We start from the raw sequence: 18817 nt of genomic DNA, 5'->3' as shown, positions 1-18817 counted from the left end.
CTGAGGGTGAAAGTTGTGCCTTGGGACCTTGCCCTTTCAGGCCGGAACAGAGAATAACATTTGTCTGGTGGAGATTTATGAGAACATCGTTACCTGACCTTGACCTGACCTGGCCTCAGGAACAAAGGATCTGGAACATCCCTGGTGGTCCAGTGGGTAAGACTCCCCGCTCCCAATGCAGCGGCCCGGGGTTCGATCCCTGGTCGGGGAACTAGATCCCGCAAGCATGCCGCAACTAAGACCCGGCGCAGACTAAATAAATACATACATTTTTTTTTTTTTAAAAGGATCTAACATCAAGAAGTTTGCAACAACTAACCACGCCCTCTCCACCTTTCCTATAAAAGCGCTTTGCTGAAAGCTTTAGGGGAGTTTGGGGTTTTTAAGGCATGAGCCACCAATCTCCTTGCATGGCCTTGCAATAAACCTTTCTCTGTTCCAAACTCCAACGTTTTGGTATTGTTTGGCCTCACTGTGCGTCAGGCACATGGACTTATGTTCGGTAACATTAATAGCCAGAGGAGTGGACTGGAATTGAGTTTTGTCACTTTGAGTAATTCACATCGGCTAATAATCATAGGTCTTTTCTTTTAAAATGTGCACCATAAAAAAAAAAAAAAGGGGGCTTCCCTGGTGGCACAGTGGTTGAGAATCTGCCTGCTAATGCAGGGGACACGGGTTCGAGCCCTGGTCTGGGAGGATCCCACATGCCGCGGAGCAACTAGGCCCGTGAGCCACAACTACTGAGCCTGCGCGTCTGGAGCCTGTGTTCCGCAACGGGAGAGGCCACGATAGTGAGAGGCCCGCGCACCGCGATGAAGAGTGGCCCCCACTTGCCGCAACTAGAGAAAGCCCTAGCACAGAAACGAAGACCCAGCATAGCAATCAATCAATCAATCAATAAATAAATCTTTAAAAAAAAAAAAAAAAAGGACCTCCCTGGTGGTCCAGTGGTTAAGACACTGCCCTTCCAATGCAGGGGGCATGAGTTCGATCCCTGTTAGGGGAAGTTCTCCATGCTGTGCGCCACGGCCAAAAAAAAATTGAAAATAAAAATAAAATGTGCACCATGGTGTTTTGCTTGTATGTTATTTGTCTATTATGATTATTTTTCCACACCATTCCACAACTAAGGGGCCTGGTGTCTTACTAGCTGTGTGACCTTTCATTCCTTATGGGTGTAAAAACAGCCAAATGAGGTAATAGTTGTTATTTTGTTATCTGAACTCATATTGCTCCATTTAGGCAAACGTTATCTCCCTCTCGCCCTGGACTGCTCACCTTTTCCCACTATTTCATAAGCTATGGGTTCCATCCAGTGGTGAATTTTTCATCAAACTTAACTGCAGGCCCTTTCCAAGGCCTTGTACTTGATTTTACATTCATGAATTCATATCCTTTCTATTAGAGAAACCTGCAAATTGTATAAGCTTCAAGCCCACAAAACCTGTGTTTGCCTCTGCTCCTAATAAGGCCACCCCCATGAACTTCCCAGACAAGACTTTTTACCTAGTTTCAAATGTTCTCCTGTCCTGCTGGTCATTAATCATGCAACTCCCTTTAGCTCTGATTACTTTTGTACTGGTTCTGTGGGATACTTCACAGTGTATTTTGTGCACAAGAGACTCAAACTAAATACGGTAAATAATAATAGCTAACTCTTAATCCTTACAAGAACCTTATGAGAAAATTAAGGCCCAGAGAGGTGAATTTATTTGCTGAAGATCACACAGCTAGAAAGTGTAAATGCTGGGATTTATACCTTTGCAATCCAATTCCAGAGCCTGTGCTCTGAACCATTATGCTTTGTCTCTCACATGATGTCCTAGTTGAGATTTGGGAAACAGACATTCGTATACTGTTGGTGGATATATACACTGGTATGACCTTTTCAGAGCAACCTGCTTAAAAATATTTAAAAGATGCATTCTCTTTGACTCACAATTCCACTTCTAGAAACTTTGCCTAAATAAACATTCATAAATGTGTGTAGATATTTGGCTATAACAATGTTTACCATATCGTTGTTTTTTTTCTTTTTAAATTTTATTTATTTATGGCTGTGTTGGGTCTTCGTTTCTGTGCAAGGGCTTTCTCTAGTTGCGGCAAGCGGGGGCCACTCCTCATCGCGGTGCGCGGGCCTCTCACTATCGCGGCCTCTCTTGTTGCGGAGCACAGGCTCCAGATGCGCAGGCTCAGTAGTTGTGGCTCACGGGCCTAGTTGCTCCGCGGCATGTGGGATCTTCCCAGACCAGGGCTCGAACCCGTGTCCCCTGCATTGGCAGGCAGATTCTCAACCACTGCGCCACCAGGGAAGGCCCCATATCGTTGTTTTAATAGAGGAAAAAGAAACTAGCGATATAAATTTGGTTTAGTCAATTTAATTGTGATGCAGTAATACAACAGAAGAGATGTAGCCATTAAAAATGATATAGCAGAAGAATATGATGAAATTTTCATGACATTGAAAGCAGGTAGAGAATAGTTTGTAGAACTTAAGTGTATATATATATATATATATATATATATATATATATATATATATATATAAAAACATAAAAAAAGAAAAAAAAAAAAGACTAGTAGAAAGCTACCCTAAACTGTTGTCTCTTAGGCTTTGGGGTATCATGAGTAGTTTTTTTTTTTTAATAAATTATTTTATTTTATTTTATTTATTTTTGGTTATGTTGGGTCTTCGTTGCTGCATGCGGGCTTTCTCTAGTTGCAGCGAGTGGGGGCTACACTTCATTGCGGTGCGCGGGCTTCTCATTGTGGTGGCTTCTCTTGTTGTGGAGCACGGGCTCTAGGCGCGCGGGCTTCAGTAGTTGTGGCACGCGGGCTCAGTAGTTGTGGCTCACGGGCTCTAGAGCACAGGCTCAGTAGTTGTGGCACACAGGCTTAGCTGCTCCGCGGCATGTGGGATCCTCCCGGACCAGGGCTCGAACCAGTGTCCCCTGCATTGGCAGGCGGATTCTCAACCACTGCGCCACCAGGGAAGTCCCATGAGTAGTTTTAATTTTCTTCTTTGTGCAGAATTTCTATCACCAAAAAACACATGGCTTTTATAATTAAACAGGGTTGGTTTTTTTAAACTGTGGTAATATACAAAGATAAAATTTACCATTTTAAAATGCATAGTTACCTAAGTACATTCACATTGTTGTGCAACCTTTAACCCTATCTCCTTTTTCATCACCCAAACTGAAATTCTGTACCTATTAAACAACTCCTCATTCCTCCCTCTCCACCACAGCCCCTTGGACATCATTATTCCACTTTCTGTAGCTATTATTTGACTATTCTAAGTACCTTAGATAAGTGGAATCATACAGTATTTGTCCTTTTGCGTCTGGCTTATTTCACTTTGCATAATGTCTTCCAGGTTCACCCATATATGTAGAATGTATCGGCATTTTATTCCTTTTTAAAGCTGAATAATATTCTATTGTATGTATATACCACATTTTGTTTATCCATTCATCCATCGATGGACATTTAGGTTGCTTCCACCTTTTGGCTGTTGTGAATATGCTATGAGCATGGGCGTACAAACATCTGTATGAGCCTCTGCTTTCAATTCTTTGGGTATATACCCAGAAATGGAATTGCTGGATCACATGGTAATTTTAATTTCTTGAGGAACCTTAACCAGTGTTTTAATATTCAATTTTTTAATTCTTTCATTCATTTCATCTCAGAGAACATGTCCTTTCACTCTTTTGTGAGGGACCCAGGGTCTGAGCACAAATTGAGCCCTAGCACTAAAGTTAGTGCTCAGGTTGGTCAGCAAGAGACGGTGACCACCTGAATAGCACAGCCCCAGATCAACGAGACAGACAGAACTGTATGGCCAGAAATCTTCTTTACTGTCAGGACAAATTAGTTCTTTTCACAAGGGGAAGGCTGAAAACCAGTATTCTGTAGGCCTGGAATTTTATTATTAAAAATATAGGACTTGAAGAGTCCCCTTGTAAAAAAAATAGTGTTATTGGCTGACAACCTAGCCAGAATTTGGGAAGCAGGGGAGATGGAACTGAACTGTGTGAAGGAAGGAGATTAAGCAGGGGCAGAGATGAAAGGGGAATGGGAAAGGTCCCAAAGACACTCATTCTGCTTTACTGTTTGTTCTATCAACCTGGTGGTCTGAAGCATGCCAGAGCTGGGTGTTCATGTGTTCCCTTGCTTTGTCTCTTTCTCAGTAGGACTTATGAACGAATGGGGGTGGGGGGAGGGGACATTGAGCTGCATAGACCTAGAGGTTTATTTTTCAAAGGATGACCAAGAAATCCATTTTGCCACCAATCAGTAAATACAATGCAACTTCCCAAAGCTCAATTTACAAAGAAGGAAATTTAATAAATAGCTGAAGATACCCCTGATTGAACCCACAGGTTCTGTGAGTAGACTCATGGAATTTTAAGAGGTGGTTGCCTAGTAACCAATATAAGCAGCTTTGGAACCGAAAACTAAGGAAGGTTTAAGATGGAAGAAGCTTGCTTCCCTTTGAAGACTGTGTGTGGGAAGCCACTTTGAAGGTAGTTTCAAAACACTGCTGCTTCATCAGTATGTGAAAGGAGCTTATTAGCATCAGATGAATGATGAGAGGCAGACAGAAGTAGTTGAAAATATTTTGGATTAAGTGTCAAAGTGTCAGTGTGTTGCTTCAGGTACTAAGCAGTACTGTGATCTTAGTCACATGTCTGCTCTCCAGACCTTGGTTTTGAAACCTAATATAAAAGAGTTGTAACAGATTATCTTTATGGCAGCATTTCCAGAGTAATCTCATGAGACAGCGGTATATCTGTATGAGTGCATGGCAAAGAATGGGAATTAGAAAGTAGAGGGGAGGGAATTCCCTGGCAGTCCAGTGGTTAGGACTTTCACTGCTGTGGCCCAGGTTCAGTCCCTGGTAGGGGAACTAAAATCCCCCAAGCCACTTGGCATGCCAAAAAAAAAAAGAAAGAAAGAAAAAAGAAAAAGAAAGTAGAGGGGAAAAAAAAATGAAGGGAACTTTCTGTTAAGAAAGAGGCAGCAGGGACCCCCCTGGTGGCACAGTGGTTAAGAATCCACCTGCCAATGCAGGGCACACGGGTTCGAGCCCTGGTCTGGGAGGATCCCACATGCCGCAGAGCAACTAAGCCCCCGCGCCGCAACTACTGAGCCTGCGTGCCACAACTACTGAAGCCCACGTGCCACAACTACTGAAGACTGTGCACCTAGAGCTCGTGCTCCGCAACAAGAGAAGCCACCGCACCGCAACGAAGAGTAGCCCCCGCTCGCCGCAACTAGAGAAAGCCCATGTGCAGCAACGAAGACCCAACACAGCCAAAAAATTAATTAATTAATTTAAAAAATACTTTACTTAAAAAAAAAAAAAAAAAAGAAAGAGGCAGCAGAGAGAGGGTATTTGAAATAAGCCAGGTTAAGAGGCTGTGTTCCCTGATCCCACTCTCCCCACTAACCAAACTTCCTTCACAAATCCCACAGATACGTTTTGGAGCTATGGTTTCTCTAAATTTAATGTGTATAAAAACCTCTGAGAGCTTGTTAAAATGCAGATCTCTAGGCTTCACTTGCAGCCTACTGAATCAATATTCTAGAGTGTGGGACACAGGAATTTGCATTTTAACAAACTCCTCAGGTGATCTTGATGCAGAAGGTCCTTTAACTGTATCTAACAAGCACTGTCACAGAAGCTGACTGTCCCCTCTTGGGCCCTTCCTCAGAACTTCAGAATCTGTGGGTGTAGATCAGAGTGTATTACTTGTCTAAAACTCTCAGAAGATGGGACTTCCCTGGTGGTCCAGTGAATAAGACTCCGCACTCCCAATGCAGGGGGCCCGGGTTCCATCCCTGGTCAGGGAACTAGATCCCGCATGCCGCAACTAGTAAGTCCACGTGCCGCAACTAAAATCCCGAGTGCTGCAACTAAGAAGATCCCACATGCTGTGATGAAGACCCCGCGTGACACAACTAAGACCTGGCGCAGCCAAAATAAATTAAATAAATAAATAAATAAATTTTTTTTTTAGAAAAACCTCTCAGAAGATACTGTGCTAAGGTTTATAGCCTTTTCTTCTGTGGCAGTTTCCACTGCTTTAGTAACAGAAGGAAAAAAGCAAGATATTACTCCTTTCAGCATGCATTATTTAGCCCACTTCAACTATTTCTGCAGAATAAAGGCAACAGACCAGTGGGTGAGGGTAGGGGACTGGGAAGGTGAACAGAAGAGTGGAACTAAATTTGGAACCTCTGAGATAGCACCCATTTTGAGTCTGGATTTTTATATCAGGTTTAACTGGGCACATGTGGCATAAACCTTCCAGCCCCACTCCTGCCTGTCTAGCCAAGTTCCTAGAAGTGCAAGAGATAATCTGGTGGTTGCTACTTACCAGATTACAGGGCCTGATCTGCAGTTATGCCAGGTTTGAATAACTGTAGGATGTAATTTATTCAATTTCTCATGCTGTCAGTGCACAAAAGCACCTGGAACCTGCCACTCTGCTTTTGGTTCTTAAGGGCTATTTGTTGGGAGGGGACCCTGCCTCAATGTTAGTCCAAGTAACATTTAAGTTAGGATAATATGGAGCTTCCAAACTCTGTTTGTAGGTCTTTTCTTCCTTCTCTTAATTGCCTAGGGCCCCAGTATTCCTAAACTTTTCCCTAAGTGCCCAGTGCATCTACCTGTGGGGCCCCAGAGAGTTGCCTTCTAAGGACAATACTCCAGGCTCTAAATCAATAACAATTCCTCACAGTTATGTAATACTTTGCAGCTTGCAGAGAACTTTCCTACATGTTCCCTAATTTTGAGCTTCATATCAACACTAAATTAGAACAGGTATCAGACTCTATTTTCAGATTGGCAAACTAAGGCAAACAAGGGATATTAAATCATTTAAACATGGCCGGGAAGTGCAGAACCTGGCCTGACATTTGTCTTCTGACTCTAAGTCCATCCAGGACAGACCTCTTTTGACCAAACCTTAGAACATTTTGTCCTGTCCCAATTCCTTTACAAAAACGTATCTATCATGTGTTTCATCCTTTTTCAACAAGCCAGTATCTTAGATGATGATAACTATTCCTTGAGAATTTATAATAACTGATAATGATAACATGGTATTCTTTCTGTGATGATAGCATTGTAACCAAAGATTCTGTATGTCACAGGCTAAAGGGCATATATCTGGGGACATCCCAAATCATTCCATATAGGTAGTCATTTTAGGGTGAAACCAGTCCTCATTCTGTTTTTCAAGTGTTTAGGCTCAAAATGCCCCCTGACTTAGGAGCAAGATACTGACACACTGATATGTTAAGAATAAGATGTTCTATTAGGCAATACACAAGGCAGGAGAACACTAATATTGTGTTCATTTCGCAGTTCATTTTCAACTAGTGAGAGTAGACACTCTTTAAAGAAAAACAGCACCTTGTGACCACCCTCTAGCCTTGCCCTAATTTTTTTAGTCTGACTTTTAAAATACTCAGTGCCTGGTAGCCATGTTGCCTTCGTGATTGTGAAGAGATGGAACAACTAAATTTAATCTTATGTGCAAAAATTCCTGGAGGGACATCACATTAATCATGTGTGACTTAATGTGAGTTAGGTCATTAATTCTGGCCTAGTGACATCTAGGTAAAAGCTGACCCTTAACAAAAAGACACACCAAGAGGACAGATTTAATACACAGAAGACAATGGAATAAATCAAGCCCTAAAAATAGAAGGTACAGTGCTGGGTGTTGTGAAAGAGAGAGAGAAGAGTCAGATCCAGGCTAAGGGGTACGCTGTGCATAGGGCAGGAAAGGCAGGAGTTGGCACTAAGCACAACAGAATAATGGTCTCACCTTCATGCTTGGGGCAGAGGTGGGGGGGGCAGTGTCACCTGCCCCTGGGAATGGCAAGGCCAACAAAATGAGTGGTAGGGAGCCAAAGCCAGTGTGGCACAGAAGTTAAGTGCTCTGGGGTGGAATCTGGCAGCTGACTTTGAAGCCTGACTCTGCTACTTATGGCCTATGTGATCTGAAGTAATTTACCTACCTCTCTGAGCCTCAGCTTCTTCCCACAGGCAATAAAGACCATAATATCATCCCAGTGTAAAGCCCTTAGCAAAGTACTCATAATTGTCAATTATCATTATTAGGCCAAGGAAGTGCTTCAGAAGGAAAAATTTTTTAAAAGCACTAATTCTAGGCATTTGTTCTCTACAGTGTTTTCCATGCTAGCTAAAACCTGGAAACAACTTGCCTGATAATTAAGAGCTAAGGTGATTTACCTATTTGATAAAATATTCTGTAGCTGTAAAACATTTTAACAATGAAGACTATGTAACAATATGGAAAAGTACTGGGTGACTCTGAAGGACAACAGACTGGAGACGTGGTCCTTACGGTGCAGTTAAGGAGCCAAATATTTAACGATGTGAGGTGTCACAGGGTTAAAAGTTAAAATAACTGGAATGGACTAGGAGTGATTTGTAAATCTGTGTATGACACGGAGGCCTGGATAGGTCAAGAAAGAGTTACGGAGTAGGGAGGAATTGAGCTGGGCCTGGAAGAATGGACAGAATTTGTGTCAAGTATGGAAGAAAGGCTTCACATGGCACAGAAGGAAGATCTACTTGTGGAGGGAAGAATACTCGGAGAAGAGCTAGCAGAGTCGAGAGGAGAGGTTACATGTCAGGACAAGGTCATAAACTGGGGTCATACTCAGGGAGAACCCTGAATGCCAGGCTGAGTTGTCTGAACTTTACGCTGTAAGTTCTTTGAACAGGGAGAAAGCAACTTTTGGGGAAAAACTGGAAACCTGGGATACTGCTGAAAAGCAGTAATCCCTCATAAGGAGATGAGGGTCTGAGCTTTGGGACAAATGTGAGAACTGGAAGCAAAGGTCTGAACAAGGACCATTTCAAATGTTGCAGCATTTCTTTCTTTTGTCTTTCTAATGCCCATGGCTTCCCCCCTCCCCTACCTGTTCTCCAAGTTCTTTTCTTACTGACTGCTATGGGCTACCAATTTCTACTGACCTAGAGCTCTCACCAGTTCTTCCCATCCCCTTAACAGGTGCCTGCTCATGCCTCCAGGTCCTCCACTGGACCAGGCAGTGTGGAAGGAAGCATTTGCTGGGAAACAATGACTAAGACCGAGAAGGGAAAGACCTTTCTCTCCCAGCATTTCCGTCAGTCACTCTCCCCACGGCTGGGATGGGGCATGATTTTCTCCTACTTAAAACCAAGAAACAAGGAGGAGTGCGCCTCCGTTTCCAGTGTGTCTCCAGTCTTCCACTCCAGCCCGCAGCACTGTGCAAACCTCAAGAACCTATATTTGAAACAGGCAGCTGCAAACCTCACCTTTTCTCAGGAGGTGGTGCAGCAGCGAGGGCTGGCCAGCATTCCTTACAGCCAATACAGCTTTGACCATCTCTACAATGCAGACAGCATCATCCAGCCTCCCCAAGTCAGGAAGCCCCGACCTGAGAAGCCCATCAGCTTCAAGTTCTTGGATTTTTCAGGTCCCTCAACAAGGGTCACCTCCCAGGCTATGAAGACGGAAAGCTCTGCCGATCTTAAGAAGCTGAAGAAATCAAAGCCAGCAAGCGCAGTCCAGGAAGCATCTGGTCCTCTCAATCTTCATCCAAGCAGGGAGCTGGACGTGCTGGATCTGTCACTTTCTCCAGATGTGAACCTGGAGGAGAGGGAAACCTGGCTTCCACCTCCTGAGAAGGAGGCCAGAGCATGGCAGGCTGTTGTGCTGGAAAAGCTTAACAAGCGCACTGCCCGATGGATCCAGAACAAGCGTCCTCTGAGGCCTGGGGTGTCCCCCAGTAAGTGGCAGAGCTTCTTGCACCAGCAATACGACTGGGGCCACATCCGGCATGAGCTCACTTCCTCCAGCGACCTGGAGCTCTTAAAACAGCTGGAGGAAGAAGAGACAGCAGAATTTGAGGACCGAAGTGTCGTTCTGCCCACCCAGGAGGAAAAGAAGCCAGAGCTGCTGCTTCCTGTCTATTATAGGTAGACTGGCTGGGGCCTCGGGCGCGCCTTTGAGAATCCCTGGCTCCCCTTCAAGGACTCCTGGGTGGCCTCACACTCCTTACTTCAGAACACACTGTCACATTAACCTCTTGTGTTTTCCACCACCAATCTGCTAAGATTTCCACAAAGTAAGGTTTCGCAACCTCAGCACTCCTGACGTGTTGGGCTGGATAATTCTTTGTTGTGGGGCTGGTCCTGTGCACTGTAGGATGTTTAGCAGCAGCCTACTGCATGCCAGTAGCACTCTCCAGGTGTGACAACCAAAGATGTCTCCAGACATTGACACATGTCCCTTTGAGGGACAAAGCTGCTCCCAGCTGAGAACCACTGCCTTTAAAGGAATGGGTTCTCAGCCTTTCCCAGCAGACTGAGCCATTCTGCTGTTCCAGGTACTATCCAGGTGCTCCTAGAAACGAATCCATGGTGGGAGTGAGGAAGGCAGAGACCTCATGAGGTTTGGTCCTGCCTCAGTCTGAATAAGGAGCCAGTGTGTCAACTGACTCGAAAACTGACTGGCAGCAGGATGGAGAAATAAACAAGCTTAGAGAAGAGGATTACTGCACGTTTCTCACATTGCTTCCTTTTCATTTATAACTGGAAGGAAGACTGGAGCTATAACATCCCTGATTCCTAAAAGAGAACTAAAGATAAGTGGAAACATTTATTTATTCATTTATTGGACAAATATAAATTGCATTGCCACCACTTTCCAGGCACTCTGCAAAGTGCTGGAAATACAATGTAAATGAACCGACATGGATCTATCCTTTAAAGAGCTTACAGTCTGTCCACTAAATAACCACACACATAATAGGTAAAGTGAGGTAATGTAGGAGGTGGGTTCCCTTCCCCAAGTCCATGCACCCTCTAAGGGCACCAGTATTAAAGCTACCTGTCCCCCCTTTTCTCCCCATGTCACTCATTCCAAGATTGCCCAATTACTTGCTGCAAGTGCAGACAGTTGAAAGCATGCCTGGCATCAATAAGACTGCTGAGGACATCGATGGAAAGGGGAGCGTCTACCAGCCCCCAAGGCAGAGCCACTTCCGACAGGTGAATCCCCAAGCTGGAAAGTTTGCTTACTCCACAGACAACACCTTTGAACAGGAGATTTACTTCGGTAATGGAGCTGGGGCCCTGTAGTGGGGGCCGAGGGGGACATGGAGCAGGGAGGTGGAAGGTAGCTGGGGGATAAAACAGTCATGGGTGTGGATAAGAGGCCCTGGATGAACCAAGTGTTCATGTTGACACCTCCTGGTTACTAGCACAGGAGGTTTTTTTTGGGTTTGTGGGGTGGAGGCCGGGCACAGGGGGTAGGTATCTGATAGGAAGGAAACTCTTCTTCCTCCTTCCCCTCTCTCTATCCCTTTATGTTTACTAAAGAGGTAGTGGAGGTAGGATTGCAAAGTAAGCAAGATTCAGCTTTGGGAACAACCTACCTCTTCTCTGTTCTCCCTTCTCTCACTGAGATAATTCCCCCAATGAGGTGCTATGTTGGAAAAAACAATCACAGGCTCTGGAGATCTGAGCTTAAAGCCTGGCTTAGCCCCTTCCTACTAACCTTCAGCAAATTATATAAGCCGTCTGAGCCTTACATACCTTATTTGTAAAACAATATTAACAAAAATGCACTTTAAGTAGACAAGAAATATTGTGCTTCTTGCCCAATACCCATGAATGTCCACTACCTTCCCCTTCCATCCTGCTATCCTTTAGATGCCTGGGCTTCCAGGATACACAATCTAGGACTGCACGTTCCAAGCTGTTTATTCTTCCCTACCCCCATCTTGTTCCGAAACTGCTTTCAACTGCAAGTCTTCTTAAAATGTTTAACAAAATTATTCAGACAAAGGTATTTATGACTGATAAGAGATGAATTAGGTAACCCTTCATTAGTATCTAGCTTTTCATAGGGGACAATGCCTGTAAGTTAGGTTCTGACTTGGCTTCCAGGCTTTTATGAGGCCACCAGGTCATACTTCCAAGCAACAGTCACCTTCAAGGGATGCCCCCAGAGCATGGCAGTCATGAGTCCTAGAGGCTTAAAGTAGGGCAAAAGGAAATTGGGTCTGATCCTGGTGACCAAAAACCCAGGAAGAGAGGAAGGAGGCGGGTTCTAGGGACTCATTATTTATCTGTTCACAGATAAAGTCCAGATCATCCACCAGATTGGTGCAAAGAGAGACCAAATTTTCCTGGAAAACCTCAATCGATACAACAAGCAGCTATCTAAGGTCTTCCCTGAAACCCCAGAAAGGTGGACTTCCCAGCCAGTTCCTGAACCATGTAAGCAGGAAGCTGATAATGGGGGTAAAGGTGGAAGTAGGGTTAGTTCTTTAAGGCCCCTGTTTCATAGGCTGGGACACCACCAGCATCTAGGGGAGTCCCTTCCTACTAACTAAAAATCATCTCATAAAATTATAAAATACTAATTGTAACAGGAAAAGCCTTTGTGGCCCATACAGCTGAAATGAGACGGAACTTAGTTGTAACCAAGTGGTTTAGGGCCAGTAATTACTAATAAGACAGATCCCACCTTAATGCTTCCAAAGGAAGTACATCAAACCCCTGATCTAGCACTCTGCCCTTTTTCCTTGGGCTGGCTCTACCCTCCCACTCCATTCTCAGGCCCATACCTGCTTCAGGCCCTAGAATCAACCTGTGTTTCAAATTTCTGTTTCATGAGTACATCATTCTTCATTCTGTAAGTTAGGTAAGGCAGAGGGAAAGGAGTTAACCAAGAAATAAACTTATGAAACAAAAAGTGCCCATCCTCCAGAGACTACGTCTCCATTCCCCATGACTCTTTTGCAATGTCACCTTTCAGATGGGCCCCCTGGTGTGCAGAAACTAGCAGCAGTAGTGAACCATTCTTTTTCCCACCAGCCCCAAACCTCTGTCTCCAGTGCTGCCTGGCTCTAGAGGCAATAGCCACTAGAGCAGAGGAAGTGCTAATGACGGCAGGTGTGGGCAGCTTCCACCAAACTCACACAGCCTCCTCCTTTGTTGAGGGCTACCATTATAAAGCAGTGAAGAAAGCATGTAGCAAAGCCTTGGGTTGGGTCTTGGCAAGTCACCTTCCAGGGCTTCAGCTGCCTCATTAAAACTGAGACACTAATCATTCCTACAGCAAGGCACTTGTAAACACTTAGCAGCTTATAGCACCATTCCTCCTCCCAAATTAAAAACATTAAAAAGAAAACTTAATAAATTAGGAATTAATGGCCAATTACATTCTACTTTAAATGGCAATATATCAAATATTGAATTTTATGAGCAAACGTTGTTACATATAAACATATTTTTATTCCTAAAGATTTATTAAACTTATAAAAAGGCTTATATGTATCTCAACTTTTCTTCCCCAAATTTCTCTGCCCCATCATCGTGGCTTTATCATGTTTGTAGTCAGGACTTGTCATAACTCCCTATGGGACTTGTACTCAGTTTCCTACATAATCACAGGAAAGTTGGCTCTTGACAGTTTCGTTTTGCCTTAGTGCTAGCCAGGAATAGGAATGTGATGCTGGCTGGGAACACACGCTTAGGGCAGTGGGCAGAACACCTCATACTGCTGCCCCGCACAGCTTGCAGACCTGTGAAAGGAGCCATGCGCTGGACAGCTTTGCCCATACCAGCCAAGGATCTGCTGCTGCAGGTGGGGGAGGAGGACATGCCCATGAAGACCAGGAGACTGAAGAAGCAGGCAGAGTCACTGAAGGAGAATGTGACTTGGGAACTGGTGGTCCTGCGGAGGATGCTGCAGGAATGGAAGATGGCCTGGGCTCTAAGTGAGTGAAGGGGGTGGGGCGGGCGGGGGTCCTGACATATCAGCATGTTATTTGTGAAGGAGGAGGTTCTCACCTGGGACTAGTGTTTCTCAATCTTTGAAAATCCATCCCTCTCTTGTGAAACATAAAAATCTGGTTGCCTCATCAAGGTTAGACTAGATAAGAGCTTTTCACACAATGACAGTTGCATTTATCTAGATACTTTTTGCATGGGCAGGTTTTACATCAGTAATTTGTGGAAACTCACTATGCTGAGAACTCTTCACAGGCAGAGACCCTATCTCACTGACCTCTGAAACTTTACACTCAATAAATGATGCATGAAAGAAAGGGTGAAATGTGCTGCTCAAGCAATGGAAATGCAGTGATCAAAAGAAACTTCAGTTGGCTGTGGCATATACAACCCTTTTCCAAAATTCATTTGTAAATTTGGGATTATCATATATTTACTTTGCCTTCAGCGATATGGGAATAGAAGGCTAAGTGCCTGGGACAGAGGAAGGGTCCAGCAAGGAGTGTTGAAAGCTGCAAGATTTGAAGACTCAAGGGCTGCTGGCTTTCAGAACACGAAAAACTAGTTTAGTTAGTGCAGGAAAAAGAGAGGTGATCCATCACATAAACTGGTTCAGGTAAACAAAAACAGGGTTGGAAAAGAGATTCTGAGTAAAAGCTACCAGTAGGGAGCACCTACAGGTGGTGGGAGCACTGAAATAAAAGCTCCAAAGCTATAAAGAGAGCAGTTAGCAATAAAAGGAAGAAGCCCTTGAAAGCCAGATGGAAGAGCCCTCGAAGTCAAGGAAACCTAATGATAACCACAATCATTAACATGTGAGCCCTTATTATCTTGCAGGCATTTTGCTAAACACTTTGTCCAGTTAACTCATTTAACACTCAACGTAACTCAATACAGTGGGTTCCAGCATTATTCTCATCTTACAAATGAGAAATCTCAAGCCCAGTGAGGTTAAGTAACTTATCCAAGGCCACATAGCTAGTAATTGTGATTCCAAACCAGGTATGTCTGACGACAAAGTACCCTTAACCACTATGTTTTATTGCACCTAACTATTTACCAGGTGATAACAATAAAGACTTATTTAAGCCAAAAAAAAAAAAAGGATATAGGATGGGATTAGGAGTTTTGTTTGGGAACTACCTAAGAGGGTACATGGATCATCAGAGAAATAACTTCCCTCAGGACAGTACTCCATCTCTGGAGCCCTTTATTCTTCTGAGCTGTTTTGCTTGAATTGTCCTAGGGGAAGGGGACTTCTTGTCACCTGCCTGCAGCACAATATTTAGCCCTAACCAGGTGGTTCTCTTCTAATTTTCCTCCTCATGGTATAGTCATCGAGTGGCACCATAAAACAATAGAGGGCCTGCTGCGGAGCTTGGTGGACATCCATGATGACATCCGGATCCAAGCCATCATCACTTGTGCCACAGCTGCTTTAGAACGGCCCCGTATTGCCATCAGCCAGGGGGACTCAGGTGAGAGCCAGAACTGGACTGCTTGAGAATATAAGCAATTCACAGAGCCATAGAAATTTTGAACTGGTGGGGACCCTGAAGCTTATCTGAGATCATTTCACAAAATGGAAACCAAGACCCAGAGACTGGCCTGAATATACACAACTTATCAGTAATAGAGATGAATTTAAAATTCCTGACTTCTAGTCTAGTGCTTTTTGCACGAATTTCATCACCCTTTGATGCTCAGTAGCTTACAAGTAAGTTCACATTGTTCTACCTTGAGAGATCCCATTCACAATAGCCAAAAAGTATATGCGTATGTGTGTGTGAATGCACACACTTTTCTCCCGACTCCATTTTAGCTCTTCTTTTGACAGCACATCTCAAACTCAACATGTCCCATACTGAACTCATCACCCTCTCCATAGACCCCTCCCCACATTCCACATCGCAATCAGCATCCCCACAATCCACGCAGTTTCTGAACTAGGACGCTGGGAGTCATCCTGGACAAAATCCTTCCTCTTCCCACAACCAATCGACCAATAAATTCTACAGATTCTGCTTCCTAAACATTTTATTACAAAAGAAATATGAAGTGTCATTATCAGTCAACACAGAGGAGTATAAAAAGAGGTGGGACTTCCCTGGTGGCTCAGTGAATCTTAAGAATCTGCCTGCCAATGCAGGGGACATGGGTTCGATCCCTGGTCCAGGAAGATCCCACATGCCACGGAGGAACTAAGCCCCTGCACCACAAATACTGAGCCTGCACTCTAGAGTCCGCAAGCCACAATTACTGAGCCCACGCAACTACTGAAGCCCGTGTGCCTAGAGCCCCTGCTCCACAACAAGAGAAGCCACCGCAATGAGAAGTCCGCACACCGCAACGAAGAGTAGCCCCCGCTCGCCACAACTAGAGAAAGCCCGCACGCAGCAACGAAGACCCAATGCAGCCAAAAAAATTAAAAAAAAAAAAAAGAGGTGATTACCTTCTCCCAACTCACTTCCCAGTTCCAATCCCACCCCCATGCCATTCCCCAGGGTAACGAATGTTTAGTTTGGCATTCCAGCACTTTCCCTATGCTTTTACAAACATATGCCAACATACATGTGAGCTTTTCTATTTATTACAAAAATGAGTGTTGAATTTTACCAGCCATTTTCTAGTTTCTTCTCCTTTAATTTGTGCATATAATGAATTCTGTTGTTAAACTCTTAGAATAAATCCTAATGGATCTTTCTTTTACTACTCCACTGGGTTTGATTTGTTAATATTTTAGAATGTTTTACTACATTTGTAAGTGAAATCGGTAATTTTGTATTTATTTATACTATCTTTATCAAGTTTTAGTTTTTACTAGCCTTGTAAAATGAATTAAGGACTTGGCCATTTTTCCCAATGGTCTGTAATCTTTTGAAAAAGAAATGTCAATAGTTTTTTCTTTGCTAGCAATAAGCAGTTAAAAAGGAAAATTTCCCATCTACAAGAGCCAGAACTGTAATCTACCAAGGAGCTGGCTTAACAAGACACAGGACCCAGATGACAGAAACTATAAAATGCTGCTGAAAGGACATAAAACCAACTGACTCTTACTAACTCCCAAGTGCCCTCTCAGAAACCACCTTTTGTGAGAAGCCTGGGCTGATACTTCTTCCTTCTCTGCTGATGGTAGCATCCTTTTAAAAAAATTTTTATTTATTTTTATTTTTTATTTTTGGCTGCGCTGGGTCTTCATTGCTGCGTGAGGTCTTTCTGTAGATGCAGCAAGCGGGGGCTACTCTTTGCTACGGTGAGCAGGCTTCTCATTGCGGTGGCTTCTCTCGTGGAGCATGGGCTCTAGGCGCATGGGCTTCAGTAGTTGCAGCACGCAGGCTTCAGTAGTTGCAGCGCGTGGGCTCAGTACTTGTGGCACAGTGGCTTAGTTGCTCCACGGCATGTGGGATCTTCCCGGACAAGGGATTGAACCTGTGTCCCCTGCACTGGCAGGCAGATTCTTAACCACTGCGCCACCAGGGAAGTCCGGTAGCATCCTGATATTATTCTGCCCTAGCATTTATCATTCTGTCATAATTGTCTGTTTACTTTTCTGCCATCTCTACCAAACAAGGAACTTCTTAGAGGTGGGGACTAATTTTATCTCTACAAAGTTTTCAGGTTTTTAAAGTTTCATTTCACTTATTTCCTGTCTTCTGAGTTCCAGATACGGGCATTTTAACTCCAGGTTTTCAAATTTGCTGCTCCCTCTGCTGGGAAACTCTACCTCTCCCTCTTTACCTGATTAACTTCTATACATGCCCTTCAATTTTCAGCTAAGGTATCACTTCCTCTGAGGAGTTTTCCCTGCCCCACCACCCAGACTTGGTTTGATGTCCCTGCTATATGCTTCCACATGTACACATTCTTTAATTTAAACGCTTATTTCCTTGGGTATTAAATGGGATGATGTGTGTTAGTGCCTGGCACATAGAGAAAACCTTAAATAGGTGGCAAGAGATTATCTTGCCAAATCTTCAACATACATTAGAGAATACCTTTGTCATTCCCTTTCATGTGATCCCTTTCCTGGGTGTCTAGATTTTGATTTGTCTTATTTCCTCCCCACACCTTCCCAAAGAAAATTATCTTACTCATTATTTCTTGAAATAATTGACTTCTATCTGTTCCCCTGAAATGCACATATTTCCACCTAGCCCATTCTTAACAGATGGCACAGTGGCCCACAGTAGTAGCAAAAAGGACAGATTAGAAATTCTAAAACCTTAGCTATAGAACTAGCTCTGCCACATCTTGGGAAGTCAGTTAACCTCTCTGAACTTCAAATTCCTTATCTATAAAATGAAACTAGTTGTGGACAAAAGGTTAACAAAACACTTTCCCCTCCTACTTGAGAAATGAGCTTTAGTTAAATGCCCACCTGTTGTCCCGATAACCTGATAAGGATAGGAACTATCTTTGTAGGCAACATTGCTTATGATAAAAATGAACCCTGACTGATAAATTACATCTGGACTGGGAAGAACTGCAAGTGAAATATACACGCCTGAAGGAGGCACCATCCTTTGGGCTCCCATGAATGCTGTAACTTATCAAAGCATGCCCTTTGAGGACTCTGGAATTATATCTATGGAGTTGTTATATAAAAGAGATAATAACTCTGGTGGAACATAAGACACATACCTGGGGATCGATTCCAGGGCTCCTGAGCTGTCCCCAGAAGGCTCCATGGAATGCTAGACAAACCACCTCAAGAACTCTTGCCAAAAGGAACGCCTGATGCTGTCCTGTTGGCAAACTATGCTTCCATCCTATTTCCTTCCAAAGATTAGTGCCATGTGTGGCTATGATAGTCTTGTGAGACTATTTAGTTAAACCTAAAAGGACTCCTGCAATACACATATTTCAGGTGAGCTCTGCAGTCATACCTGCCTTGCCTACTTCAATGAGGGTTAGAAGACTGAATGAGATAATGAATATGAAACACTATATAAGCAGCAAAGCACTACCTAAATATAT

The 18817-nt window shown here is 43.8% G+C and overlaps 1 protein-coding gene across 4 annotated transcripts in view; it reads left to right on the top strand.

The window, feature by feature from the left end:
• Positions 1–18817, top strand: part of HEATR4 (HEAT repeat containing 4) — a 90336-nt gene that overhangs the window by 46935 nt on the left and 24584 nt on the right. For 3 of the 4 annotated variants that reach the window (XM_061181011.1, XM_061181014.1, XM_061181013.1), the window contains exons 2-7: positions 41–156; positions 9066–10015; positions 10966–11156; positions 12182–12322; positions 13624–13827; positions 15175–15318. In XM_061181011.1, the coding sequence (XP_061036994.1) occupies positions 9135–10015; positions 10966–11156; positions 12182–12322; positions 13624–13827; positions 15175–15318 (1561 nt within the window). In that variant the 5' untranslated portion in view covers positions 41–156; positions 9066–9134. The remainder of the gene's footprint in view (positions 1–40; positions 157–9065; positions 10016–10965; positions 11157–12181; positions 12323–13623; positions 13828–15174; positions 15319–18817) is intronic. The other variant, XM_061181012.1, reaches the window with a different exon arrangement.

The sequence above is a fragment of the Eubalaena glacialis genome, chromosome 2 (assembly GCF_028564815.1).
Source record: "Eubalaena glacialis isolate mEubGla1 chromosome 2, mEubGla1.1.hap2.+ XY, whole genome shotgun sequence".
NCBI classification, from domain to species: Eukaryota; Metazoa; Chordata; class Mammalia; order Artiodactyla; family Balaenidae; genus Eubalaena; species Eubalaena glacialis.
This window is presented reverse-complemented; position numbering and strand designations above follow the sequence as displayed.